Source organism: Thalassophryne amazonica, chromosome 12 (genome assembly GCF_902500255.1).
Source record: "Thalassophryne amazonica chromosome 12, fThaAma1.1, whole genome shotgun sequence".
In the NCBI taxonomy this organism is placed as follows: Eukaryota; Metazoa; Chordata; class Actinopteri; order Batrachoidiformes; family Batrachoididae; genus Thalassophryne; species Thalassophryne amazonica.
In genome coordinates this window covers 68,478,231-68,502,525 of record NC_047114.1, presented here as the reverse complement: position 1 = coordinate 68,502,525, position 24,295 = coordinate 68,478,231, and the positions used below count along the sequence as shown (strand labels likewise).

At 42.9% G+C, this 24,295-nt stretch overlaps 1 protein-coding gene across 1 annotated transcript in view; it reads left to right on the top strand.

Moving 5' to 3' along the window:
• Positions 1-24,295, top strand: part of LOC117521489 (glypican-5-like) — a 361,302-nt gene that overhangs the window by 236,139 nt on the left and 100,868 nt on the right. Inside the window, 1 exon segment of the mRNA XM_034182796.1 lies at positions 19,734-19,854. Within this exon segment, the coding sequence (XP_034038687.1) occupies positions 19,734-19,854 (121 nt within the window).

Sequence of the window (24,295 nt, the reverse complement as noted above, 5' to 3'; positions counted from 1 at the left end):
GCATGCATACGAGGTCTATTAGAAAAGTATCCAACCTTATTACATTTTCAAAAACCATATGGATTTGAATCACGTGTGATTGCGTCAGACAAGCTTGAACCCTCGTGCGCATGGGTGAGTTTTTCCACGCCTGTCAGTTGCGTCATTCGCCTGTGAGCAGGCTTTGAGTGAGGAGTGGTCCAGCCCCCTCGTCGGATTTTCATTGTCAGGAAATAGCGGAATGATTTGGGCTTTTTTCCATCAGAATTTTTTCAGAAACTGTTAGAGACTGGCAGCTGGAAACCATTAGAAAAATTTATCTGGCTTTCGGTGAAAATGTTACGGGCTTGGTAGAGAATAAGGAGTGTTACTGTCGCTTTAAGGGTGCTTTAAGGACGGCCCCCAGCGGCTGTGGGGCGCGCCGCGCTCCGAAGCCACCATCGACAGGCTGAACATTTCAATTCTAAACGGATGGCTGTCTGGATCCGTGACCATCGTGTGCCATTTCTCTGGTTATCACAAGAGCTGGACATCAACCATTTTCTGGCAGATTTCACTTTTAACAAGAGATTTTGTCATGGAAAGCCGAGCAGAGGCTTCGCGCGTCACGATGGATTCGCTACTGGAGCGAGACAAAACCACCTCCGTTTTGGTCTCACAGGACGGCTTTGAGATGGCGTTCAGACAGCTGTCGGTGGTTTTTCCATCGAGTGATTATCTGAGAAATTGTGGATGTGCCTGGACATGCCAGAACATGTCCCGTGAGGATTCATCATGGTGTTGCTGTGTGCCATGCGGCACCTCCACGACGTGTGAAGCCTCCGCTCCTCTTTCCATGACAAAAACTCCTGTAACAGTGGAATGTGCCATTCATTTCCAAACTGGACACTGTGTTTTATCCGGGACGTCGTCTGACTAGCACAGGAATTATGAAAAGACGTGGACATCAGCACTTTTTCGGCACATTGAGACAGATGTGCGGAGGAATTCTGCGCGTCGTGGCGGTGCCGCATGGCGCACAGCAACGCCGTGATGAAGCCTCACGGGACATGTTCTGGCATGTCCAGGCACATCCACAATTTCTCGGATAATCACTCGATGGGAAAACCACCGACAGCTGTCTGAACGCCATCTCAAAGCCGTCCTGTGAGACCAAAATGGGGGTGGTTTTGTCTCGCTCCAGTAGCGAATCCATCGTGACGCGCGGAGCCTCCGCTCGGGTTTCCATGACAAAATCTCTTGTTAAAGTGAAATCTGCTGGAAAATGGTTGATGTCCAGCTCTTGTGATAACCAGAGAAATGGCACACGATGGTCACGGATCCAGACAGCCATCTGTTTAGAAATGAAATAGTAGTTCAGCCTGTCGATGGCGGCTTCGGAGCGCGGCGCGCCCAACAGCCGCTGGGGGCCGTCCTTAAAGCGACAGTAACACTCCTTATTCTCTACCAAGCCCGTAAAATTTTCACCGAAAGCCAGATAAATTTTTCTGATGGTTTCCAGCTGCCAGTCTCTAACAGTTTCTGAAAAAATTCTGATGGGAAAAAAAGCCCAAATCATTCCACCATTTCCTGACAATGAAAATCCGACGAGGGGGCTGGACCACTCCTCACTCAAAGCCTGCTCACAGGTGAATGACGCAACCAACAGGCGTGGAAAAACTCACGCATGCGCACGAGGGTTCAAGCTTGTCTGACGCAATCACACGTGATTCAAATACATATGGTTTTTGAAAAAATAATAAGGTCGGATACTTTTCTAATAGACCTCGTAAATGCCACACTCCAAGAAAGTAAAGTGAAATATATTTCCTTGGATATGCAGAAGAAGCCTTACACCAATTACAGAGATAAATGCACAAAGTCACCAAAGCTGAGTCACTTCTGAAGATTGCAACTTCACAAAGTCACCAATGCTCAGAAGAAATGTGTGGCTGAACAAACACATAAAACCTGCTGGAAAATTTTTAGAAGTGTCTGTTGTAGCGTTAACTGTAAACCTGCATTATTCAACCTACTTCATTACAGAAAATAAACGATTCCAAAATACCAGTTGATCATTTTATTAATCAGTAGGTCCATTGCAAAGGTTTCTGAATTGGAATTGGAAAATTTATAATTGTTTAGGTCTCCCTTGTAAAAGAGATCTTGATCTCAGTGGGACTAACCTGGTTAAATTACATTAAATTCTGTCAATTTTCAACATTAGCTTAGTTTGTCTAAAATGCCAACCCAGCAGTATCCCTGCTTTGTTGTTCTTGTCCATTCGGCTGCTCTCATACTGTTCGGGGTTGCCACAGTGGATACAGCCAGATCTGCATCGGTACTCGGCACAAGTTTTTTTTTTTTTTTTTTTTTTTTTTTATGCCGGATGCCCTTCCTGACGCAACTCGAGTTTTACCTGGAGAAACACACACAGTCGCTGGTGTTCCAAAGAGGTCTTCTGTCCAAGTACTAACCAGATCTTGCACTGCTTAGCTTCTGATATCTGACGGGATCAGGCTGACACATAGCAGACTGGCTGCCGAGTATCCCTGCTTTGTAATATAGAAAATTCACTTTAACAGATGAAATAGATTTTCTCACTAATTTTAAGAGAACTGACATCTGTTTTATGTTAGTATCTACATCAAGGAGGGCTTGTTGTCACGAGCATGTCTGAGTTGGCTTGTCTTGAGGATTACACAAAAATTAATCAACCAATTTCCCAGATCAAGGTGATTCTGGCTTTGATCCTTCATGCTGATCTAAGATCCTGATCACAGGATGAAATCAGCTGTTGGGATACAAGATCAACATTCAGGTTCAGACTTCAAACATCATAAACAGTGACCAGGAACGTGGATCAAAGCTGAGTTTTTAAGGATCAAATATCACAAGGTTGAGTTTTCGGGATCAAAGTTCAGCAACCAGGCTTAAAGTTCAGCTTTTGGCTTTCAGGTTCCAAGCTCAACCATTAGGAACATGATCAGTGATCAGGAACACATATGAAAATCAGGATTACAGGTGAGCATTTAGGTGAGTGAAGAAGGTCAGGATTGTGATCAGTATCAAAGGTGAGTGATTTTCTATGCTCCTCATCCAGATAATAGTCTGGATTGAGTAGGCCAAAATGTTTTTTGACATGAGTGGTCAAGTAGACTTGACAAACGATTGGAGTTTATTTGATAGAGGGCTCTACCGACTGCACTTGTAGTTTTAAACCGTGTTTTTTTTAAGAAGCTAAATGTAAAAATTTTTCGCCAGACAAAAACACCCACGCATTTTCACTTTGTCTCTCTTACTAATTGATATCCAAGTGAGTGTTATTGGGCCCATCAAGCCTTCCATCCAAGCCTTGGTGATTAGTCATGAGTCAAGCAGAAATGAAAAACAATTGGGATCTTCTTTACCTGGGGCCAATATTTGAATGATGCATGTTGATGCTCCTGTTCTCTTCCATGAGCTAAAGTCTCTCTAACAATCATCAACTGTTGACACAACCTTGAAATATATATTTATATATATTTCAGAGTGTAGCATTGCTTTATTTGGGCAATACTACATAAGCAATGTATGTACTCAGATACACTTTTTTGTGCACAGCTCAGATATTTTCTTTTCTTTTTATAGCTAATAATCTGGAACAGATCAACTAAAGTTTGGGTCTACATCATGGAGTGAATCTCATGGCTAATAACTGCATCAGGCAGGAAGACAGACAAGCCACCTTTAGAAAAGTGTATGGTTCAGCAGTTCTACAAGATCAGTCAGACCAGTGTTGCCAAATTTCACTAAAGAAACAAAGAAGCTAGCTTGAAAAAAAAAAGAAAAAGAAAACTCTGAAATTTATTCAACTTAGCTAAAATCTTTTCTGGATAGGTAAGGTAGGTCAAGGTAGGATTAAAATCTTAGGGCCCCTTCACACATAATATGAATAAGTACAAATCAGGGCAGATCATGGCGGAACAGCTCATATGAGTAAACCACGAAAACATCGAGCCAACGGGCAGGCATGAACGAACCCGCTGCCACGGTGTCATGCAAGCAGGAACAGTGTGAGCAGCTGGGGCTTAGTGCACCACATCGCGCCACTGATGTGGAGAACAATAAAGTAAAAACCAGCTGTATAACGAGTGAATATCACTGGGTTGATGTAAATAATAAATAAAAGGGAACGCAATACAGAACACCCATAGTTAAATAACCCTGGTTAATTAAAAAATAAATGCCACTCATGGGCTTTGAACCTGCAGTTTCAAAAAGCTCTGATTACTTGACGGAAACTTTACCACTACACTACAATCACTCTTATAACAGGAGCATGAAATGGCTAAAATCAACAAGCAGATGAACTTATTTTTTAAAAGAGAAAAAAGGACCGTGATAACTGACCAAACGGCATTTGTTACGGTGTATTTGTTGTGTGGGCCACTGAAGAGGAGGTACTGCTGGCCCACCACCACCAGATGGCACCCTGCTTGGAGTGCGGGCTCCAAGCACGAGAGGGCATCGGACCTACTGGGAGTGACAGCTGTCACACATCATCAACACCAGCTGTCACTCATCAACCACATCCTCCATAAAAGCCGGACTGCAACTCCACCTCCCTGCCGAGAAATCAGCTACCATTCAGGTAACCTTCTCTGCTGTGATTTTCTGATACTGAATATTGTCTGTGTGCAGCCGTTTTCCTGTGGTGACAGTCTGAAGCTGGATTGGCGGATAGTGTGAGCGTGACGTCTTCGCCTCTCACTCCTTCCAGGGAAGTGACTGACAGGAGCTGCATGGGTGATTCTGTGACTGGAGGTGGAGGTTTTCCCTACTGGAGGAATTAAGCTCTGTAAGATTGCTGTTGGTGGTGGAAACTGTGTGGGATCCGACTCTTCTCTTGCCAGACGTCTTCTATCTTCGAGCCTGCCCACACGTCACCTTGTGTATAATTGACGATCCACATTCTCTGTCATTGTCTGTCTTTCGTTGTGCGATTCACAACATTAAATTGTTACTTTTTTTGACTTATCCATTGTTCGTTCATTAACGCCCCCTGTTGTGGGTCCGTGTCACGACACCTTCCCAACAGGATTTCTCGGCCAGCGTCATGGATCCCGACGGACGTCAACCAGAGCTTGGACAGCCAATGGAAGAGCAAGGTGCACAGGCGCCAGCAGGAGGCGTGTTAGGTGAGCTGCAGCAAATTCTAACCGCTTTCACTGCTTGGTTGGATTTGGTAACCGAGCAGAACGTTATTCTCAATCGGAGGATGGAGGCTCTCACCGCCAGGGTGGAGGCGCGTGATCAAAGTGCTGCTGCAGCACATCCTCCTGCTGGTCCCATGCCCGACACAGACGTTCCACTGGTCGTTCAACGATCCCCCCACCGTCCCCTGAAGTATACATAAGCCCTCCGGAGCAGTACCGTGGTTGTGTCGAGACGTGCGCGGACTTCCTAATGCAGTGTTCGCTCGTCTTTGCACAGCGTCCCGTCATGTACGCATCAGACGCTAGCCGGGTGGCTTATGTCATCAATTTGCTTCGAGGAGAGGTATGCGCCTAGGCTACGGCACTCTGGGAGCAGAACTCCCGGCTCCTAACGTCATACGCTGGGTTTGTAAGGGAGTTCAAACAGGTTTTTGATCATCCCAACAGAGGCGAGACCACTTCGAGCGTGCTACTGTCAATGAGACAGGGGCGCCGGAGTGCAGCCGAGTATGCAGTCGATTTCCGCATCGCGGCTGCGAGGTCCGGCTGGAATAAAGTTGCACTCCGCGCCGCCTTCATAAACGGACTGTCTCCGGTCCTGAAGGAGCATCTGCTGGCTAAGGAGGAACCGCGGGATTTTGATGGGCTTGTCGACCTGGTTATACGCTTAGACAACCGCTTAGAGCAGGGGTGGGCATCGAGGGCCGAGAGACTGCAGGTTTTCCATGTAACCAATCACCTCAGCAGGTGGGTTGCTGATGAGCTTCTGCTCTGAACATAAACACCTGGTTGTCAATGAAATCACCTGCTGAAACAACTGATCTTTAATGAAATCACCTGCTGAGGCGATTGGTTGCATGGAAAACCTGCAGTGTCTCGGCCCTTTATGGCACGATTGCCCACCCCTGGCTTAGAGGAACACTGTCGGGAGCAGGGCGGGGGGCGTGGCTGGGCACAAGCAGTCCCTCTTCCTTCCGGGTCCGAAAGGGTGCCGTCGTCCCCACGTTCCACAGCCAGAGGGCTCCGTTTGGCAACAGCTCCCCCTGCTGACGAAGCTATGGACACGAGCAGGGCCAAAGTGAAATCAAATGACAGACAAAGGAGGCTGACCCGCGGGGAGTGTTTTTTCTGTGGCTCTAGTGATCATATACAGAGGAACTGCCCCAAACGGTCAAAACTACAATGCCCGTCCTTAGATACTGGGCTAAGGGTGGGCCATAACACACACGCGGGGAAGCCCCGTAAATCCGCACGAATCCCAGTCACAATCCTAAGTGAGGATTTAACCCTTCACGCCCCAGCAATAGTAGACACAGGGTCGGAAGGGAATCTGCTGGACAGCAGATGGGCAAAGGAAGTAGGGCTCCCTCTGGTGGCTCTGCCTTCACCTTTGAAGGTACGGGCACTAGATGGCACGCTTCTTCCATTAATCACACACCAGACACAGCCCGTGACATTGGTTGTGTCTGGGAATCACAGGGAGGAGATTGTGTTTTATGTAACACCTTCTACCTCCCAAGTGATTTTAGGGTTTCCATGGATGGTGAAGCACAATCCCCGGATTGATTGGTCGTCTGGGGTTGTGACGCAGTGGAGCGAAACCTGCCACCGGGAATGTTTAGGATCCTCGGTTCCACCCGGTGTGACAGCTAATGACCGTACGATTGTGCCATCGATTTGATCCCGGCGCTGAGTACCCATCCAGCAGGCTGTACAACCTCTCATGTCCGGAACGCAAATCAATAGAGACCTACATCCGGGACTCATTAGCTGCCGGGCTGATCCGGAACTCCACCTCCCCGATGGGTGCTGGTTTCTTTTTTGTGGGCAAGAAAGACAGCGGACTCAGTCCATGCATTGATTACAGGGGGCTGAACGAGATCACGGTTTGCAACCGATACCCTCTGCCCCTGTTAGATTCAGTGTTCACGCTCCTGCATGGAGCCCATATTTTCACAAAACTGGATCTTAGAAATGCGTACCACCTGGTTCGGATCCGGAAGGGAGACGAATGGAAGACGGCATTTAACACCCCCTTAGGTCACTTTGAGTACCTGGTCATGCCTCACAAATGCCCCCGCAACGTTCCAAGCATTGGTTAATGACGTCTTGCGGGACTTCCTGCATCGGTTTGTCTTCGTATATCGTATATCGTCTAGACGATATACTCATCTTTTCTCCGGACCCTGAGACTCATGTCCAGCATGTACGTCAGGTCCTGCAGCAGTTGTTGGAGAACCGGCTGTTTGTGAAGGGCGAGAAGTGCGAGTTCCACCGTACTTCTTTGTCCTTCCTGTGGTTCATCATCTCCTCCAACTCCGTCGCCCCTGACCCGGCCAAGGTTGCGGTGGTGAGAGATTGGCCCCAACCAACAAGCCGTAGGAAACTACAACAGTTCCTCGGCTTTGCAAATTTCTATTGGAGGCTCATTAAGGGCTACAGTCAGGTGGTTAGCCCCCTGACTGCCCTGACCTCCACTAAAGTCCCCTTCACCTGGTCGGATCGGTGCGAATCCGCGTTTAGGGAGTTGAAACGCCGGTTCTCGACTGCGCTAGTTCTGGTGCAGCCTGATCCTAATCGCCAGTTCATAGTTGAAGTGGATGCCTCTGACTCAGGGATAGGAGCCGTGCTGTCCCAGAGCAGGGAGTCCGATAAGGTTCTCCACCCTTGTGCCTGTTTTTCCCGCAGGTTGACCCCGGCTGAAAGGAATTATGACGTCGGCAACTGGGAACTCCTGGCGGTGAAGGAGGCTCTTGAGGAGTGGAGACACCTGTTGGAGGGAGCGACGGTGCCCTTCACGGTTTTCATGGACCATCGGAACCTGGAGTACATCCGGACCGCCAAGCGGCTGAACCCCAGGCAAGCCCGCTGGTCACTGTTCTTTGGGCGCTTTGACTTCCAGATCACATATCGCCCCGGGACCAAGAACCAACGATCGGATGCCCTGTCCCGGGTGCATGAAGAGGAGGTCAAGGCCGAGTTGTCGGACCCAACAGAGACCATCATCCCCGAGTCCACTGTCGTGGCCACCCTCACCTGGGATGTGGAGAAGACCGTCCGGGAGGCCCTGGCACGGAACCCGGACCCGGGGACTGGCCCGAGGAACAAACTGTACGTCCCACCAGAGGCCAGAGCTGCGGTTTTGGACTTCTGTCATGGTTCCAAGCTCTCCTGTCATCCAGGGGTGCGCAGAACCGTGGCAGTGGTCCAGCAGCGCTTCTGGTGGGCGTTTATGGAAGCCGACGTCCGGGATTACGTCCAGGCCTGTACCACCTGTGCCAGGGGCAAGGCTGACCACAAAAGGACTTCGGGCCTCCTCCAGCCTCTACCGGTGCCTCACCGCCCCTGGTCCCACATCGGCCTGGACTTCATCACGGGCCTCCTGCCGTCCCAGGGCAACACCACCATCCTCATGATAGTGGACCGGTTCTCCAAGGCGGCCCACTTCGTGGCCCTCCCGAAGCTCCCGATGGCCCAGGAGACGGCAGGCCTCCTGGTCCACCACATCGTGCGTCTGCATGGGATACCATCGGACATCATCTCGGATCGTGGAATGACAAGGGTGCTGCAATGCTTTAATAATCACATTTGAAAATATAAGACTCATTCAACATGTAAGCAGTCAGTCAGATTGCCCTGTATAGGCATAACTACTGCTCATACTCATCACTTGCATAGCAACGCATGATTGGTAACTTGCAAATAATCATGACATCTCATAAATCAATGGCAGGAGCACTGAAAGTATTCTTGGGTAAAAGTCCCTTGAGATTTCCCCCTGAAATGAATGAGGGGAGACAATACACTGGTGATTTTAAAGGAATTCAAAATCATTGACTCTTTCACTGGCCAGAATTATGTAGAACAATGAGGATTATCTGGTGTGCTCATGCTCACATCTCTTTTTTAGAGCTGTTGGAGTTTGAGCAGTGGAGATGGAATAATTATGACCAGGCTGACATTGAAATGTAATTTTCAACAGGAGTTGCTTTATGCACACATCACAACAACCAATCAGCCATTGTTCAGCCTGCCAGTTCAAATCTGATTTGTTGCATATCTGATTCATATCTGTTCTCATTGATTAACTGCCCACACGGTAATAGCAAGTGACCAGATCTGATCTGTGTGCCCATGTGGTAATCCTCATTTTCCATCTCATTCACATCATTTGCTAAAGTGATGACATGGCCCTCAGCAGGGCATGTGAGGGGAGTAGAAGTGAGCATGGAGCAGCATATTAAAATGAACAAACTGAAGTGTCACCTTTAATCTCTTTGTTTGTTTCACTCCATGTTTACATACTGAAGTGGTACTGGACCCACTCACACCATCTGAAGCATGACTGATCCAAAATGCATCTGTGCATTACGAAGCCTGAAACATACTGCAAGCATCATGTCAGACACGTGCAACACATCCATGCAGCAGCTGAAGCACAGCTGCTCATTTGTCTTTGATAATGACTTTTATTCCATAGTTTGTCATTATTATTATTTTTTTCTGTTTTTGACATGATTTTTAAATGTCATTTTTGGCTTTTGTGTGTGTCTGTGTACCTGCACATTTATGGGTTTTGTGTCCACCCCCACGGGTTGAACTTGTAAGCACAGCTCATGTCAAACATTTTGTTTTCTTTTCTGGAGTGAGCAGTAAGTGATTTTAGTGGAGCAGGATGAACCTGACTAGCCCCGGTGCAATAATGAGTAGAGTGGTCTGCAATGGCTGCAGTTGGGAAAATTTATGTGGCATGAAAATTCAGACATACTGTAAGTAAACACACCTGGAATCCGATCTGAACATTCAGACTAAATCGGATTAGCAGAAATGTGATTTAAATCAAATTTCAAGCCACCTACAAGTGGGGATTTACAATGGATTTGGAATAACTGATTTTATGGGATTTATTATTATTGTTGTAGAGCAGGAAGCTTAGTGGGTAAAGAGCTGGCTTACCAATATGTAGATCTGGGTTTAAATCTCGCTCATGCTAGCTGTCTGTGTCCTTGGACGAGATACATAATCTACATTCTCTGTCCACCCAGCTTTAAATAGGTTCCAGACTCGGCCTTGGGAAGTAACCTGTGTTGGACTGGTGTACTGTCCAGGGGGAATTCCAGACTCTCATCCACTTGACGCTTTGGCATCCAGAGATGAGCACCAATGGGCCTCAGGGCCTAAATTGGACTTAATACTTCTTACTTGCAACTTGGGATCAGATTCAAATTAATTTTACTCATAAATCATATTTTTAGTGCCACTCTGAACAAAGCCCAATTGTACTACCACATATAAACACTTGTATACATCGGATCATGTAAATATGTATGGATTCACTGATTTGGAATGATTCAATTTCCACTGCATTTATTCCAATTAGAAGCCATCATGTAAACATTGCTAGTGATGTTTCATGGTCTGTCAAAATCTGAACAGCTCTTGGATAGTTTCCTCTGTTTCCTGATTTCCTCATTGCTGAGTAATTTGGACAGACAGCCCCCTATGTGTGCAGTGAGGCAGGGTAGAGTTGTGTCATATCATGCAATATCAAACATGTCTCGCAACAAAGTGTTTAAGGTCTAAGATACTGCCAGCCATATGTATCCTGACACTTCTGCTACAATAGTGCCTGAGCTCATTTCTGCACAGTGTCGATGGTAGACCGGAGACAGACGTGTAACCACTTACAGAAAGACCCTCACTTTTAACTGCTCCTCAGGAGGCTGTTTGATTCTTCACTTAATCACTTATGTCAGAGGGGAAAAGTTAAAAGTCCAAAAGCAAAGCATTGTTTCCCTCCTGACAAGAGCAGATTCAGGCCCAGACTTGCAATTAAGAGCTTTGATTGTTGTCAGAGTAGACAATAGCTGGTGTATGTCTGGAGTTGGTAGATTTACTTTGCACATACACTAAAAGAGGACTGGTAGAGGAGGAGGAAATGAAGCAGAAGGGGATGGAAAGAGATGTGTGGCAGTGGAGCAAATACAAATTTGAGCATTTTTGTAGGTCGGCTATAAAACGCTGCTTCAGCAGGATGAAGGAGCAGAGACCTTATCGTGGCACTGCCTCCATCACAAGCCAGAGATTGGCAAGTTCAGCATTTTTATGATACCTCACACTAAAATTGTAAAACATTTGCAGACATGTACCTACACCCCAAAATAGATGCACACATACACACTGAGGTAATCGTACTCGCATGCAGCATCCGCAGTCGATTTGTTGGGCTTGTGGAAGCAATAATTGATGTGACAGAGCTCCTCAGTCTCTAATGCATTAGTATCAAAATATTATCTTAAAATCAAATTGGATTGGAGTGGACGTGCTCCTCAATAAACCATTTAAAAATATATATAACTTGAAAAGACAATCTTTTAAATAACTCTATTTTGAGTTAAATATTAATATTTATAAATATTAAATATTTTGTTGTTTTTTTAATAATGATTGGGGCCTCACACCAAGAAGGTCATGAGGTCATGTCCCACCTGGTCCTTTCTGTTTGGAGTTTGCATGTTCTCACTGTGTTTGTGTGGGCTCCTTTTGGATGCTGTGCCTTCCTCCCACTTGTCTAAATTGACCATAGATGTGAGTGAGTGTGTGAATGAGTTTGTCTGTCTATATGTAGCCCTGCAATAAACTATCATCCTTTCCAGGATGTACAGTAGTGTTCAGAATAATAGTAGTGCTATGTGACTAAAAAGATTAATCCAGGTTTTGAGTATATTTCTTATTGTTACATGGGAAACAAGGTACCAGTAGATTCAGTAGATTCTCACAAATCCAACAAGACCAAGCATTCATGATATGCACACTCTTAAGACTATGAAATTGGGCTATTAATAAAAAAAAGTAGAAAAGGGGGTGTTCACAATAATAGTAGTGTGGCATTCAGTCAGTGAGTTTGTCAGTTTTGTGGAACAAACAGGTGTGAATCAGGTGTCCCCTATGTAAGGATGAAGCCAGCACCTGTTGAACATATCCACTGAACAAGGGGGTGTTCACAATAATAGTAGCATCTGCTGTTGACGGTACAAACTCAAAACTATTATGTTCAAACTGCTTTTTTAGCAATCCTGTGAATCACTAAACTAGTATTTAGTTGTGTAACCACAGTTTTTCATGATTTCTTCACATCTGTGAGGCATTAATTTTGTTGGTTTGGAACCAAGATTTTACTCATTTACTAGTGTGCTTGGGGTCATTGTCTTGTTGAAACACCCATTTCAAGGGCATGACCTCTTCAAGTATTTTGACATATCCAAACTGATCCATGATACCTGTATCCGATATATATATAGGCCCAACACCATAGTAGGAGAAACATGCCCATTAGGGTGGTTCAAAAAAATAAAAGTTGGAAATTCATTACTCTCACCCCTTCATTTTATGATGCTTTGGGAAAAAGAAAGCCTGCCAAATATTTTTGTCATACATTAATATTTAGAGGTAGCACATCATAGCTGAAGGTTGTAAATATATCAATTATCGCTGCCCGAGTGCCCGTGCAATAGGTTATCCATTATCCAGTATCTAATCACATCACTTATAAAGAGGATAGAAGTTAACCACCTGAGTGTAACTAAAGTATAACTTTATATTCAATTTAAAACTATACCTGGGTTTAAATATTTCTCACAAACAACATACTTTCAAAAATGTTATTTTAGGCTACAAGCTGAAAATTTTGCTTCAATTCACAGCTTCTTTTCTTTCAGATCTTTGGTGATGGTGAATCTAACATGAGATAAATGTAAAAAGAGACCCTTGCTGACTTAACATGCTTAACTATTAGCTGGAAACTTCAGTAAAACATGTCAGCTACTAGAAGTAGAACATTTGTATACCTTATTGGTTCCACCGACTGAAATAAAGGGAAACAAATTGCCCTCAAATGGGCAAATACTCAAGGTATTTTTCTTCAAACACACTGATTTGAAGAAAACTGTCCATGATGCTGCTGTGACCTCTATAGACATGGCAATTCCTTTTTGGGAGAGAGCTAGAATCCCACTGAGGGCAAAGCAGCATCTGATCACAAAGTTAGAAAAGGTGTTCGGAAAATGGAAAACATTGAAAAAGACCAAGAATCGCAATACAGACAAGCAGAAGAAAGATGAAACAGTGTTTTGTGAATCTTTGGAGGACTTGTTTGACATGGCACATCAGGATGTCCTAACAATGATAAAGTCTGAAGATGACAGACAGTTCCTACTTGCTCAGCGACAGAAAGGTAGAAGGGGATGCATGGCAGGCATAGATAAAATACAAACTGCCAAAGAACAAAGAGCAGAAAAAAGGAAAGCTGCAGAAGCAAAATACAAAGAGAAACTGGAGGAGCCTGGACCATCTAATGTCTCACTACCTGACACTGTCTCCAGCCAGAGTGAAGAGAACACAGAAAGTCCAGATGAAGAATTTGTTATGCCAGTGCCACAAAAAGCCAGTAAAATTAAAGCTGTTGTAACACCAGGACTTGCAGCAGCATTGGATAGGACCAAAACAACAGACAGAAGTGCCACCTATATTCTGACTGAAACGGCAGCAAGTCTTGGTCATGATGGAAGCAACTTAAATATCATTATCATGTAAAGGATGTTCACTTATGTTACACAGCTGTATAATTGGATCTTGTACTGATTCATACATTTTTGAATATTAAGTACTGCAAGGCATAAAGAATATTATTGTTTGGAGCTAGATCAAAATATATGTGGAAATATATAAAGCATAGACTTATTTAAATCTATCAATAATGAAACAGTATTTCATCAATAAAATGAAAATGCAATGTTTGATTGTTACAAAATCTTCGCTACCCCAGTATGTAGGTATTGTAGGAGCATGATACATGTACGAGAAGAACTGCATCTCACAATTCATGTTTTAGTGTTAACTATTTTATGGGATATGAAAAGATTTGATTTTCCAATGTATTGCCATAATTTCTGTCCTGACATATCAATATTAAACTGACAAATAATTTGGAAATATCTGGAAATGACCATACTATATGACAAAGTTATTGCCAGCAAAATCTTTAAGGGCTGTGTGCTACCAGTAAAAATTATTAGAGTTTTATTAAATTGTACATGATGTGTTTTTATGTTAGGTACAACAAACTTAGAGGGTGAGACTTGAAGTTTTTATGGACCACCCTAATGCCCATATCATGATGCTTGCACCACCATACTTCACTGTCTTCACTGTGAACTGTGGCTTGAATTCAGAGTTTGGGGGTCGTCTCACAAACTGTCTGTGGCCCTTTGACCCAAAAAGAACAATTTTACTCTCATCAGTCCACAAAATATTCCTCCATTTCTCTTTAGGCCAGTTGATGTGTTCTTTGGCAAATTGTAACCTCTTCTGTACATGTCTTTTATTTAACAGAGGGACTTTGCAGGGGATTCTTGCAAATAAATTAGCTTCACACAGGTGTCTTCTAACTGTCACAGCACTTACAGGTAACTTCAGACTGTCTTTGATCATCCTGGAGCTGATCAATGGGTGAGCGTTTGCCATTCTGGTTATTCTTCTAGCCATTTTGATGGTTGTTTTCATTTTTCTTCCACGCGTCTCTGTTTTTTTTTTTTTTTCTTTTCCATTTTAAAGCACTGGAGATCATTGAAGATGAACAGCCTATAATTTTTTAAGTTTTCCCCTCTCCAATCAACTTTTTAATCAAACTACGCTGTTCTTCTGAACAATGTCTTGAACGTCCCATTTTCCTCAGGCTTTCAAAGAGAAAAGCATGTTCAACAGGTGCTGGCTTCATCCTTAAATAGGGGACACCTGATTCACACCTGTTTGTTCCACAAAATTGACAAACTCACCGAAAGAATGCCACACTATTATTATTGTGAACACCCCATTTTCTACTTTTTTTTTTTTACTAATAGCCCAATTTCATAGCCTTAAGACTGTGCATATCATGAATGCTTGGTCTTGTTGGATTTGTGAGAATCTACTGAATCTACTGGTACCTTGTTTCCCATGTAACAATAAGAAATATACTCAAAACCTGGATTAATCTTTTTAGTCATATAGCACTACTATTATTCTGAACACTACTGTACTTTGCCTCAAGCCCCTATGTCTGCTGGAATTGGCTGCAGTGCCCTTCCCATGACCCTTGATTGGAAAATGTGGGTATAGGAAATGGATGAACAATAACATAATTGGCAAAGCTTCTGGGGAAAACCTGGTCTTGTTAGGAGAGACGGCATCCATCCCACTTTGGATGGAGCAGCTCTCATCTCTAGAAAGCTGGCCAATTTTATTAAACCCTCCAAATCATGACTATCCAGGGTTGGGACCAGGAAGCAGAGTTGTAGTCTTACACACCTCTCTGCAGCTTCTCTCCCCCTGCCATCCCCCCAATACCTCATCCCTGTAGAGACAGTGCCTGCTCCCAGACCACCAATAACCAGCAAAAATCTATTTAAGCATAAAAATTAAAAAAGAAAAAATAATGTAGCACCTTCAACTGCACCACAGACTAAAACAGTTAAATGTGGTCTATTAAACATTAGGTCTCTCTCTTCTAAGTCCCTGTTTGTAAATGATATAATAATTGATCAACATATTGATTGATTCTGCCTTACAGAAACCTGGTTACAGCAGGATGAATATGTTAGTTTAAATGAGTCAACACCCCCGAGTCACACTAACTGTCAGAATGCTCGTAGCACGGGCCGAGGCAGAGGATTAGCAGCAATCTTCCACTCCAGCTTATTAATTAATCAAAGACCCAGACAGAGCTTTAATTCATTTGAAAGCTTGACTCTTAGTCTTGTCCATCCAAATTGGAAGTCTCAAAAACCAGTTTTATTTGTTATTATCTATCGTCCACCTGGTTGTTACTGTGATTTTCTTTGTGATTTTCAGACCTTTTGTCTGACTTAGTGCTTAGCTCAGATAAGATAATTATAATGGGTGATTTTAACATCCACATAGATGCTGAGAATGACAGCCTCAACACTGCATTTAATCTATTATTAGACTCAGTTGACTTCGCTCAAAATGTAAATGAGCCCACCCTCCACCTTAGCCACACTTTAGATCTTGTTCTGACATATGGCATAGAAATTGAAGACTTAACAGTATTCCCTGAAAACAACTTTTTTTCTGATCATTTCTTAATAACATTTACATTTACTTTAATGGACTACCCAGCAGTGGGGAATAAGTTTCATTACAGTAGAAGTCTTTCTGAAAGCGCTGTAACTAGGTTTAAGGACATGATTCCTTCTTTATGTTCTTCAATGCCATATACCAACACAGTGCAGAGTAGCTACCTAAACTCTGTGAGTGAGATAGATTATCTCGTCAATAGCTTTACATCCTCATTGAGCACAACTTTGGATGCTGTAGCTCCTCTGAAAAAGAGAGCCTTAAATCAGAAGTGCCTGACTCCGTGGTATAACCCACAAACTTGCAGCTTAAAGCAGATAACCCATAAGCTGGATAGGAAATGGTGTCTCACTAATTTAGAAGATCTTCATTTAGCCTGGAAAAAGAGTCTATTGCTCTATAAAAAAGCCCTCCGTAAAGCTAGGACATCTTACTACTCATCACTAATTGAAGAAAATAAGAACAACCCCAGGTTTCTTTTCAGCACTGTAGCCACGCTGACAAAGAGTCAGAGCTCTTTTGAGCCGAGTATTCCTTTAACTTTAACTAGTAATGACTTCATGACTTTCTTTGCAAATAAAATTTTAACTATTAGAGAAAAAATTATTCATAACCATCCCAAAGACATATATTTATGTTCGACTGCTTTCAGTAATGCTGGTATTTGGTTAGACTCTTTCTCTCTGATTGTTCTGTCTGAGTTACTTTCATTAGTCACTTCCTCCAAACCATCAACATGTCTATTAGACCCCATTCCTGCCAGGCTGCTCAAGAAAGCCCTACCGTTAATTAATGCTTTGATCTTAAATATGATCAATCTATCTTTATTAGTTGGCTATGTACCACAGGCTTTTAAGGTGGCAGTAATTAAACCATTACTTAAAAAGCCATCACTTGACCCAGCTATCTTAGCTAATTATAGGCCAATCTCCAACCTTCCTTTTCTCTCAAAAATTCTTGAAAGGGTAGTTGTAAAACAGCTAACTGATCATCTGCAGAGGAATGGTCTATTTTATTTGAAGAGTTTCAGTCAGGTTTCAGAATTCATCATAGTACAGAAACAGCATTAGTGAAGGTTACAAATGATCTTCTTATGGCCTCAGACAGTGGACTCATCTCTGTGCTCATCCTGTTAGACCTCAGTGCAGCTTTTGATACTGCTGACCATAAAAGTTTATTATAGAGATTAGAGCATGCCATAGGTATTAAAGGCACTGCACTGCAGTGATGTGAATCGTATTTATCTAATAGATTACAATTTGTTCATGTAAATGGGGAGTCTTTTTCACGGACTAAGGTTAATTATGGAGTTCCACAAGGTTCTGTGCTAGAACCAATTTTATTCACTTTATACATGCTTCCCTTAGGCAGTATTATTAGAAAGCATTGCTTAAATTTCCATTGTTACGCAGATGATACCCAGCTTTATCTATCCATGAAGCCAGAGGACACACACCAGTTAGTTAAACTGCAGGAATGTCTTTCAGACATAAAGACATGGATGACCTCTAATTTCCTGCTTTTAAATTCAGATAAAACTGAAGTTATTGTACTTGGCCCCACAAATCTTAGACACATGGTGTCTAACCAGATCCTTACTCTGGATGGCATTACCCTGACCTCCAGTAATACTGTGAGAAATCTTGGAGTCATTTTTGATCAGGATATGTCCTTCAATGCGCATATTAAGCAAATATGTAGGACTGCTTTTTTGCATTTGCGCAATATCTCTAAAATTAGAAAGGTCTTGTCTCAGAGTGATGCTGAAAAGCTAATTCATGCATTTATTTCTTCTAGGCTGGGCTATTGTAATTTGTTATTATCAGGTTGTCCTAGAAGTGCCCTGAAAAGCCTTCAGTTAATTCAAAATGCTGCAGCTAGAGTACTGACAGGGACTAGAAGGAGAGAGTATATTTCACCCATATTGGCTTCTCTTCACTGGCTCCCTGTTAATTCCAGAATAGAATTTAAAATTCTTCTTCTTACTTATAAGGTTTTGAATAATCAGGTCCCATCTTATCTTAGGGACCTCTTAGTACCATATCACCCCAATAGAGCGCTTCGCTCTCAGACTGCAGGCTTAGTTGTAGTTCCTAGGGTTTGTAAGAGTAGAATGGGAGGCAGAGCCTTCAGCCTTCAGGCTCCTCTCCCGTGGAACCAGCTCCCAATTCGGATTAGGGAGACAGACACCCTCTCTACTTTTAAGATTAAGCTTCAAACTTTCCTTTTTGAAAAAGCTTATAGTTAGGGCTGGATCAGGTGACCCTGAACCATCCCTTAGTTATGCTGCTATAGACTTAGACTGCTGGGGTGTTTCCCATGATGCACCCAGTGTTTCTTTTTATTCACCTCTTTTTGCTCTGTATGCACCACTCTGCTTTTAATCATTAGTGAATGATCTCTGCTCTCTTCCACAGCATGTCTTTTTCCTGATTCTCTCCCCTCTGCCCCAACCAGTCCCAGCAGAAGACTGCCCCTCCCTGAGCCTGGTTCTGCTGGAGGTTTCTTCCTGTTAAAAGGGAGTTTTCCTTCCCACTGTCGCCAAGTGCTTGCTCATAGGGGGTCGTTCTGACCGTTGGGGTTTTTCTGTAATTATTGTATGGCTTTTGCCTTACAATATAAAGCGCCTTGGGGCGATTGTTTGTTGTGATTTGGCGCTATATAAATAAAATTGATTTGAGATATATATATATAATAGTGTGTGTGTGTCTGTGTGTGTGTCATACTATAACTTGAGAACAGTTTGTTTGGCTGTTTCACTATTCCTCAGAAGTGCTTGAACCAATTGCCACCCTACTCCTCTCAGTGCCCTTGGCAGATTTTAAGCAAACTTGATATGTGGATGACAGGCAACCCAAGAATTGCCCTAAAGAGGTTGTTTGGGTCAAAGTCAAACTCATTGTAGTCACACATATCCAGATGGGTTCTGGAGTTTTTCTGATATTGTTGAAGCAAGATCACATTTGCCGATAGTCAGTCACCGGGGCCAAGGTCATGTCTAACTGTCTGTTTGTTGGTCTGCTCCTCCCAGGTACTTTTTCTGAATTTGAACCAACTTAGTTGGTCAGTGATGGCTGAACCCAAAATTGCCCTTTAAATCATTAATTTTGTCAAAGATCAAGGGATTTGCCCTCACAGTGTCAGCAAGTGGTCAGTAACTTGGATGAAGGTGATCTGTACAATTCCTGTCATGCTTACTGTATTCTTACCTTTGGGTTTTATTACCTTTTATGTAAAATGCAAATACTGCAGTATAACAGTGTTTTATCAAGCAGTCACCTTTCAATATTCCTGCAAAACCTAACTAAAACAGTCACACATTTATCACAGAAGTGAACTGATCCGCATCACTATGTGTAATCTATCTCGTATTTCTACTTTTTCAACAGCACTCAGTGATATGTATGTTTTTTATTTCTTTTTTTTTTTCTTTCATGCTCACAGCTACACAGCCAGAGTGGTTGGAAATAGTCTGTATGCTCAGAGGCAAAATCCAGAGGTCAAAGTTCGCAGCCCTGACACAACCCTGACTGAGGCTAAAGAAAGGTTGGAGCAGTTCACCCAGGTAAAGTACACTGAACACACACACACAAAGCTCTTTATCCTTTGTTCTTGTCATTGTCCTATTTTGTTCTCTTTTCTAAAATACAGTAGTACAGTGTGTCTCATGTATGGTTGCCCTTTCTCACCTTCAAAGAAACTTTTTGTGGATAATAGAAAAATCGACCACCAACAGAAGATAACATTTTGCAAATCGTGACAGTTGTGCCATTTAATGGTGCAAACCAGTTAGATAGATAGAGCTACATAAAGCATTTCTTTTCTGATTTTCATCCCATTCCATTAATAACAATACACGTGTGTGTGTGTGTGTGTATATATATATATATATATATATATATATATATATATATATATATATATATATATATATATATATGTATATATATATATATATATATATATATATATATATATATATATATGTAAGTTTTGGGACTCTATGTGCCATGGTACAGACAGAAGGTTATTGTAATCACTCCTCTATCTGTGTGTGTGTCTGTTTGTCTGCTTTGTATGAAATACGATGGAAAGGGTGAACAGATTTTTACCAATCTTGGTCAGAATATTCTGTTGCAAGATCAACTTAAGGAGCTGATCAGTCAAAGGCTAAGGTTAAAGTCGCCCAATATAAGGTCAGATAAACACATTTCTCAGGATATCTCCACAACCAGTAGGCGATGCAAAGCTTTTTATCAATCAGCTAATCATTTGGCATTATGATGTATAAACTGACAGTATGATAACATCACTAAAATGGTATGACTATACTCTGAAAAACACATTTCCTGGATATTTACAACTCGTACAGCAAGATTAACACCAGGCAGGTTTCCCATGACTCTACAAACAGTACAGTGTGAAGCAGCAAATTGAAAATATGCTTAATAGAAAAACATGTACTTAAAAAAAGAGAAACTCTCAGATATCCCCCCACAAAGGTTTTGCACTTACATGAGGTTTTCTAGTGGTTCATAAAGCCATATTTCTCAAAACTGCAATGGAAAGACATTTTCCACTATTATAAGTCATATCACATACAGAGCTACTCGTTGGGTCTGTTCTAACAGCAGAGTCCGTACTGCGCCCACCATAGAAATCATCTAATCCAGCGCATGGATTCCGCCGCATCCCGGACAGTAAGAAAAAGAAAACAGAATCAGTCGGCCAGAAAAATTACATTTAAGGTATAATTTGTCAGCAGTGAGCAACAGGAAAGCAGAAGAAATAAGGTGATTGCTGGCCGCTAGCCCCAAGCTTCACTAACAGACCCAGACTTTGGATAAAGTTGAGCCAGAGACCTGCTCTGTTTACTAATAAAATGAATTTAAAAGGGTAGGAAGCAAAAATCTATGCTAGTATGCTAGCCATACAAAAGGGAGAATAAATGCGTCTTAAGTCTGGACTTGATAGTCTGTACAAAATCTGACTGTTTTATTGACACAGGGAGATCTTTCCACAAAAAAGGGGCATGATAAGAGAAAGCTCTGTGACCCACAGTAGTGATAGTTATCACAAGAGGGCAAAACCCAGCAGTCGCATTCCATCACTCAATGGAAATGCTGTCATTTCTCTGTTGCATTTTGTCGTCATTCTGAAAATATTGCTTAAATTTGTCCAAATCTGTAATGGCAACCCAGCCATTCTTTGGCTTAGTGATCCTGCTGTCACTCCTCCTATATCTTGAAATTACTGTCATCGTCTTCCAGTGCCATATTATTGGAGCTTTCTTGCTATGCATTGTCCCTCCAGTGCCTTTCATTAGAAGAAGTGACGAACGGCAGCTGCCGTCTTTTCTACGGATCTCAGGATTCGTTTTTGAGAAAAGAGGCAAATATCAAAGATAAATCCACTGGACGGTGGATGAAAAGGAGACAGTCACAAAAAGGTGAATTATTGTGAAAGATAAAGAAAGATGAAAGGAGGGAGCAAAAGGTCAACAGTGAGTGGCAGATAGGCACAGATGACACAAGCAGCTTCAAAGTGACACTGTTTGTCATGTAGATGGGGTTTAGGGCTGAAAAGGATGCAGAAGAAAAGAACCATTTCACACAGTCCCTAGAGGCCATTTGAGGAGACAAATGGATCAGGATTCAGTTCCCCTCTGCCTGTCTGCCTTTTTGTTCCTCTGAAAATTCTACACACTGTCCACCTCTCACTTTGTGTCTCTATACACTGCTTGTCCACATTTTTTCACCTTTTACCACCTACTGGAATGCTGATGTCGCCCTTTGCTCATTCTCTCACCATTAGTGGATATTTGTTTTGCTCACCGTATCTTGCCAGATCTGTCCTTTTCACCTTCCTCTTTCTCTTCTCCCCTCCATCTCTGCTGTACATTTTATTCCCCTCCTATTCACATATTTCATATATCTCATCCATTCAGTCCACTTGTCTGCCACTGATGGCTAAAGATCATTTCTGTCGGACCACAACATCCCATTGTGCACGGTGGCTGTCAGTCACCATGGTAACGGTGCAGAGTCTGTTGTCTTTTTGACATTTACAGGGTGGAAAAACTGCCAATGGATTGAGACTGGGTTGCAGCGTTTGGCTGAACTTTGTGTTTTTTGCTAGATAGGAGCAAATGATCACAGACAGTCACATTGGATACTGTGCCAGGCTTTTGAAGAGTGCATTCACAAAAATTTAACAACTATAAAGTCATGGAAGTCAAAGTGCTTCTGTTAAGGGCCCCTTCACACATTGTATGAATGTAGTCAAAATGCGCATGAAGCAGGAATCGTATGCAATACGTGTAAAATTGGAGCTGCCTCCAATGCCTCATACATCTGTTGATACAACTGTTTGTGCACACCAGCGGTTGAAAGACAGAGTGTGTCCTGTGAGAGTCCATCGAACCCTCTTGTGGCAGGTGTCAGCCAAATTCCAGGTGACACACACAAACATCTAACACCGCTCGCATGGCACTTAGTGCGAATGGCCACACATTTTCTATCATCACAAAAACAGTGAGCAGATGATCACTGTCAAGCTGGATGTGAAATTTGTCTAAGTGCCCCACGCGTGTGGCTTTGCAAACAGACAGTGACACGTTGGTATGTGTGCTCAACTGACAGGGGGTGTGTCTGCCCACAGGAGCGGCTGTGGAGATCTGTGTTTCTGGATGTCATGGCTGGGAAACACAAAGTGTTTGGACGGACATGAACTAACAACGGTCCACTGACACGTATGTGTCTGCTTGCTGTCCTCACATGGACATACATAAAAACATATATCATTGTTGCAGTGGGCTGCAGCAAGCGCACGCACATTGACAGGCTACCCCAGGTGAAACGGACCATCAGATTATAACATGCAGTGAGCGATCTGAATGTCACATCACCCACGTGAGCTCTGTTCCACATGACTCAGTGTTTGTCCTGCAGTGCACCGTCCACAAGACACGCATATCAGGCAGGACACACATACGGGGCCAACTGGACACGCCACCAGCAAATGTGGATATGATAAGAGCGCCCTGCTTCTCATTCATGTCATTTCATGACTGTACGTCTATGACCATGGGTCATCTACAGAGGAACAGATGCTTCATACTTGTATTGCCCGCTTGATAAGTGGGATTCAATAAAATGTGGTGTTTTTATATGGTGTGTGGTTTTATTTTTTCTTAAATACGTCCATGTTCTTGATATCAGGCATTTTCCCGCACATTTTACAGGACAGCGATGTAGCTCAGTGGTAACGTTTCTGACTGGCAATTAGAGCTTTTGGAAAGTGCAGGTTTGAATCCCGTAGGTGGCATGTATTTTTTATTTTTCATGCCTGCCCGTCAGTTCGATGTTTTCGTGGTTCACTCATGCAAGCTGTTATGCCGTGATTTGCCCTGAATTTGACTTAGTTGTACTATGCGTGAAGGGGCCCTACGAATGAGACCTTCCTCCAGAGTGCATGATGTTTCACACTGAAAAGGCCTCTGATAAATATTTTGTTCCAGCAGCCAACAGCATCTCCAAATCTCAAAAACAATGAGAATAAAATGTGATATTGGGCACAAATGTTGTTTTTTTTAAACACATGTTGTACCCATGCACATCACAGTGTTGGGTGCAGGTCAAATGTGTCCTTGCCAGAAAACCTGTTACTTCTCTCATAGGCAGAGTCCACCATCTAAATAGGAATATATCACATTCAAATGCACACAGAACTTAATCCTCATCCTACCATATGGGTTCTGATCAGACCCCAGGCTAATTCTTTTTGTGTGCTACTTAAATGACATGTTGTACCAGGCCAATATTTTCTGAAGTTGTCAATCTGTCCTTCTGCTACATAAAATACATGAAACAAAGTTTGTATATTATAATCTTTTATGATCTTTCCCTCTGGGGTTTGACCTCAGGATTTTTTTCTACTTGTATTATTTAGCCATTTATATTAGTGAAGGTGGATAGGAGGTATAGAAATGACTATTTCCCAAGTGT